The sequence below is a fragment of the Cryptotermes secundus genome, unplaced genomic scaffold (assembly GCF_002891405.2).
Source record: "Cryptotermes secundus unplaced genomic scaffold, Csec_1.0 scaffold1359, whole genome shotgun sequence".
Lineage (NCBI taxonomy): Eukaryota > Metazoa > Arthropoda > Insecta > Blattodea > Kalotermitidae > Cryptotermes > Cryptotermes secundus.
In genome coordinates, this window is record NW_019734334.1 from 10,936 (window position 1) to 17,141 (window position 6,206).

The window sequence follows — 6,206 nt, forward strand, 5'->3', positions numbered from 1 at the left end:
TTGGAAACCTAAGGACAATTATGACATGGCGAGCGAGTATTTTGTACTTCAATTTTATGGCTTCATGTCACTCACAAGTTAGTTTGATGTTACGTACATTATTAACATTACAGAAACCACATATTCCTCCCAGTTTTAATATGTAGTTTGTAATCAACAAGTGTGTAACAGCGGTCAAAGTTTGACACTTCTCTGGCCATTATCTCCGTAACCGTTCAACTTTGGACATAGGTGTTTTGGGTTATATCGGCATACTTTAACATAAGGAACACCCTCCCGAAGTTTGGCACATTCCTCCTGGGACATCCTGTATTAGATCCGATTTATGTTTACCAAAATGAGATTCACAAAAAAACGTTTAGTATGGAGAGCAAACCAAATTGAAATTGCAGTATGATGCGTGTTCAATATTTCCGTGAATGAAATGTACTGATACAGCACATATGCGGGCCTTTATTTTGATCTCGTAAAATAAGCGCATAGAAAACGCAATTCGGTGAGATGTGTGCTGACACTGAGCCTCCTTACACGTTCCCAAATCTCAGTTTTATCCAGACAAGTGCATTTTATCTTGTGCTATATCCGTACCTCATTAAGTTATAATATTTCGTCACATTTACAAAGGAATTGTTACATTGATGGTGAAAAGGAAACAAGATATTAGACGAATCATATTTATTGTAACAGTGGTTGACCATGAACGACTGATACTTCTAAGAGATCCGTTTTGATACAGATGTTCAGAACCCTCCTATAAATGGCCAACTAATATGTCACATCCAATAAAGGTCTCAATCCTCGTGTTAGGATTACCATTAATGATGCAAATTTGTACCTAGTTCGACCAACATTGAAGAGTTTGTTAACAGGTCGTCATGAGGCACATACACAGATGGAAAACATGCATGATCTCATAGGTAAGGCAGTTTTCCTTTCGGAAACCCAGTAAAAATTGATAATATACATGTTGAATAGTCTTTAAATGAACTTGGGGGGGGGGGGTCGGAGTTTTCATAGTTCTTTCATAATACAAGGAAAACAGGGATATCGAGACAGGTCATGACTACTGTCTTCCATATCCTCATAAATGAACATAGATGTTGCCAGTTTTCTTTATATGCTGTCTATAGAGCTTTCTCTTCAGCGAAAGACCCGTTAGAGACTCTAAACAGAGGGAGGACGCCGCAGTATTCTCATGGGAAACGATCTGATATCTTCTTATTTTGTATTTTTCTTGCACTCAGTGCATAAATTGATCACAGAGTGAAGGTGTCATTCCCGTCCGCTTGTTTCGCCTCCCGAACAGTTTAATTGAGTGAACGCAGCAAGGCAGACCTGAGTTTAGAGTTGCCGGCAGAATTTCATTTCTGTATTTGTCGAACCATTATAACTCCTATTTTAAATGAAGCTCAAAGCGAACGTTAGTACATTTCTCAGAGATGGCTGATCGAAGGTGTAGTGGGTTCGTGACGTAAAACGCAGGTCTCATTAAGATGTGTGGCTTAGGCCTAGAGGCATATTAGAATATTTTTTCGATGTAAAATACATGTAACGAAATAAAACTAACTCAATCGAGCACGGTTCTTCTTGAGAAGGTGACAGTCATTCAGCTGCTGCAGAAGTTCACCACCTTTTACGGAACACAGAATTACATCACCATATTAACAGGAACAAGCTGCCGCACCTCGTGCTGATTCAGAAGAATTCAGTCCAAATCTTAACATATTTTTAAGATCCACTTTAATATTATCTTTTCGCCTATATATAATTCTCCCCATTTGCCCCTTGCCTTAATATTCTACGACTAAAATTGTGATTGCATTTCTCATCTCCCGCATGTGTGCTACGTGTTAATTTTCTCTAATAATGTTACGAAATACTTTGAAAAACTCTACTGTTTAAACATTTATGGCTGATTCAGTGACTGATTATATCACTTCGGAAAGTAGAATGAACAATGAGTGCTGAATTCATGGTCTAGTTTGAAATAATATCCCTGTATTTTCCTAGAGGGACTGAGGAAATCCACGAGGTACCTCAGTCATGTTAGCCAGATTACGAGCCGAGACTTGAAGCCTTGATCTTTATTGTACAAAGTAGTAGGGCTATCCGCTTAACTACACGTCAGATTTGTGTCTGTTGGTAGCTTTATCGGGAATAAGATTTGTAACCGCGTGCAGTGTTACAACCCTAATCTTGATTAACTCTGTCAACAGTACACTTGCCACGCTGGCTAGTCCCTCCTGTCGACATACTGAACGAGAAATGGAAACGTAGTATTAAACTAAACTATGTAGGATTGAGGTTCTCACAGCAGTGGTTATGAAGAATACTGTCTTCTAGGATATAACCCCGTATAGTTCGTTGAAGGTCAGCTGGCGTTTTGAAGGAACATATCGCTTCCGTCTTCAGGGTCGAAGAATAAGGCGAGCTACTTGTCACCTGCTTTTATGCTGGTATCTTGTTCGGCATATTATCCTCTAATCCACGTCTAACTAAATGTTCCAGGCAATCTCCTTTAGTTTTTCGACTAGTGATTATATGTATTTTTTCTATCTCGGCCGCTTCTTCATCCTCCATGTTTTGATCACTCAAATGAAATGTGCGAATTATGAAGCCCATTAATGTGCACTTTTCTCCATCCTCCTGTTATTTTGTCTGTTACAACCGAACATTTTCATCAGAATTTAACATTACCTCCAATATTTGTTCTTCCGAAAAGTGAAATACCAAATTTCATATGTTTATTAAAAAGTTAGCAAAATCATAATTCAGTGTCTTTTAATCGTTGGATGTTAAGCTATGGCAAGAAGATTAAAGATTCTGAACTCAGTAGCGTCAAGAATTTAAAATTAACATTCTGTGACCCGCATTATCTGTTTATGTTCGTTGTCTTTAAAGCATCGTCGCTGTTTTCGAATTCAGTCACGGGTCCAGATTTACATTGCACTTTGACATGCCTACGCATTTTCATCCGCTGAGTTCTTTTTATGTTCCGTTATTCTGGCGAGAACTTGACAATGCTCTTCGTGAGTTCGAGTGCCCTGGAGTGAAGAGGGGAGGGGAGAGATCCATGCCGTCTGCGTCATTGCATCGTTCCGATGACGTCAGTTGTTCGACCACGAGAGAAAACAAAGGGGGTAGCGTTATAGGGTTAAAGGGGATGCGTAAAATACGTTTAAGTTACGTACTCTCGAACATAAACAAAGCTTTGTTTATGAGATTGTTGCTGATAGTACACTTCCACACGACAGTGAATATGTTCAGCTCGCCAAACTGGCCTAAACTATGTAAGATTTGAGGCTTTCACGGCGGTGACTATGAAGAAAGCAGTCTTCTGGGATTTGGCACCGTGTATATGTGNTTGACATTCTAGCCATATTAAGAATTATTTTACATTGTCGTATTCCTTTACATATATTGCTTTGACATTAACTTGTATTTCTCAGAGACAGAAGCAAAAACAAACATCACAGATAGAAGAGAAAGACCACGATGCATCCTCAGTGTCTGCAGCCCTGCAGGTACCCATGGAAAGAACATTCAGAACACGCGCACGCGCACTATACGCTATAAAGAAGAATATTTAGGGCTTTGCATAAACTATCAGTTTAACCCAAATGCAAAGTAATATTTTTTCGATAATTTTTATGAACAGTTAATAAAACCTAAACGAAAATGCGATTTTCTGTTATCCTGCGTAACACTTTTGTTTTTATATAACAGGATTGATAATTATTTAATACATAGCTGCTCCACAGAATTCTGGTGCTCCCTACAACCCAGTCTGTTTCAGTATTATGAAACCGGAATCACAAGATTCCAGTCTGCATTGCTGTTGTCACCAATTCCATCCAGTACATTTCAGTGCTCTGACTGTGTTGCCTTTTAGCACAGCATTTCCCCATTTTCTCTTTAGAATGTTGTGTGCACATATTCTTTTTACAGTAAATATAGTACAGATTTTTCCTTTCAGACACTTTTACCAATCTTTTTCCATCTATAAAAGGAAACCTGTAATTGTTACTTTATGCACTTACACTTGTATGTTTACACATGCAAGAAATGTCACTTGTTTGCAGTGATGTCATCTAATCTTCTAGCACTCAGTAAAACATTTTTATTTACAAACATATGACACTTAATATTTCCTAAAAAGAACTGTGCTGTATGATGGTGATTAAAAATTTGTTTCAAGAGGTATCTGAAAGTCATTTACTATTTTACCCTACCCCACAGCAGAATGCTTTATGAAATTTAATTAGCTGGCCAGGAAATGAGGCAATAAAGGTTTGTAAACTGAATATAACAACTCCTTGGATTTACTGTTATCTCTGTTGTTGTTATTGTTGATTAAAATATTTCAATATGAATGCCATATGCAATTTACCATTATTAACTGATGGAACCATGTCAGTTCCCTGAACAGTGACTGATTGCAAACTGGACATCCAGGTATCAATTTTGGCAAAGTCAATGGGAATTATTCTCATCACCATTTATGGAACAAATTCTGGGCCCACCAGACTCCTAACCATCATTATTCTTGTTTTAACTTTTTTTAGTATATGCTAACTAATACATTAAAGAACATGCAGCTAAAATGAACATGTGCAGATCTATTGCGTGCTGCAGATCTCCTAGCTACCAGGTGTCAGGCAAGAAATCCTGCCAGCAACAACAGGAAGCAGACGGGAAGGGAAGGAAGCAGCAGCAACATGGGAATCACAGCACAAGCCCACCACAACAGCCACATTCGGGGGTCATTTTGGAGGCTTCCACTGTTGCTGCTACAGTTCAGCAGCAACTGCGTGGGAATGCTGGAGGGGGCGGAGTCCAAATTGAAAGTGTATCCACTCCATCAGCTGTGGTTTTAGAGAGGAAACCCACCAAGGATGGATTGACTAAAGTGAGAAATATTGCCACCTCTAGTATATCAGGTGAGGAAACAGCATCCAGCTTACATATTACACATTTTAAAGTTCAGTTAATATTATTTATCTACACAGTGGAGGCTGAAAGTAAGGAATATGATACAAATTGAAATCGAACTGAATAAAATAATTATGCACAAAGTTAAAATATGCATAATAAAAATTACTCATTCTTTGTGGTGTTTGCTCAATATTTTTTGTTGTTTCTATTGTTTTATTGTTAAATATTTTTCTCATGGCTCTTATCTGCTGTATACAGTTAGGGTCTAGATGTAGTTGATGGTATAATATTTTAATTCTGGATGGCACATCATCTTCCACAGCTTCTGATAAGTTATGCTTATGTTGTTGTTTAACTTTTTGGCCGTTTACAAATTTGACGCAAAGACATTGCACATGATTTCGCATTTACTATTTACCATGACTACATTACCTTACTTTGGCAACGAAATTGATTTTTTCTTAGTGGACCATTGTTTTTATACTGATAACCGAAGAACAATAAAATCCGCCCTACTGGTGAAACAAGTTTTGACAATATCGACATTTAGCGTTATTTTTCTGAAGATAACACCCATTCTGTTTTATTTAAGGGGGTGGCCTCCACAAATTACCGAAATGTAATCTAAAACATTAGAGCCGTTTTCGAGAAAATCGCCAATCTGTTTCTCAGGGTTGATGGGGAGGGGGTTGTCATATTTCTGTATCTTTATTGTTATACTCACCAGTGACCGAAGTATGATGGAGAAACTCTTACATGCAGAATACGAACACAATCCGTCCATTCGTTGAGGCGCTAGCAAAGCGCACACCCATGCATATATATACAGGATGTCCCAGGAGGAATGGACCAAACTTCGGGAGGGTGTTCCTTATGTTAAAGTATGCCGATATAACCCAAAACACCTATGTCCAAAGTTGAACGGTTTCGGAGATAATGGCCCAAGAAAAGTGTGGTCTTCTGGCAGGTCCACGCACTGTACCTATCAGCTGAGAGGCCTTATCTGTGTTTGTCCTTGAGTGCCGTGATTCACCCTAGCCGTACTTATGTAGTTGGCTTTATCAGAACGCGCAGTCAGTACGTTACGTCAGCGCTTGCCATTCATGTGTCATGTATAGTGCTTGGAAACCCTAAGGACAATTATGACATGGCGAGCGAGTATTTTGTACTTCAATTTTATGGCTTCATGTCACTCACAAGTTAGTTTGATGTTACGTACATTATTAACATTACAGAATCCACATATTCCTGCCAGTTTTAATATGTATTTT

The 6,206-nt window shown here is 38.5% G+C and overlaps 1 protein-coding gene across 3 annotated transcripts in view; it reads left to right on the forward strand.

Moving 5' to 3' along the window:
• The window catches only part of LOC111868703 (NACHT and WD repeat domain-containing protein 2), a 79,980-nt gene that overhangs the window by 6,552 nt on the left and 67,222 nt on the right, over nt 1-6,206 (forward strand). For 2 of the 3 annotated variants that reach the window (XM_033753143.1, XM_023859605.2), the window contains exon 3: nt 4,618-4,940. In XM_033753143.1, coding sequence (XP_033609034.1) covers nt 4,618-4,940 — 323 coding nt within the window. The remainder of the gene's footprint in view (nt 1-4,617; nt 4,941-6,206) is intronic. The other variant, XM_023859606.2, reaches the window with a different exon arrangement.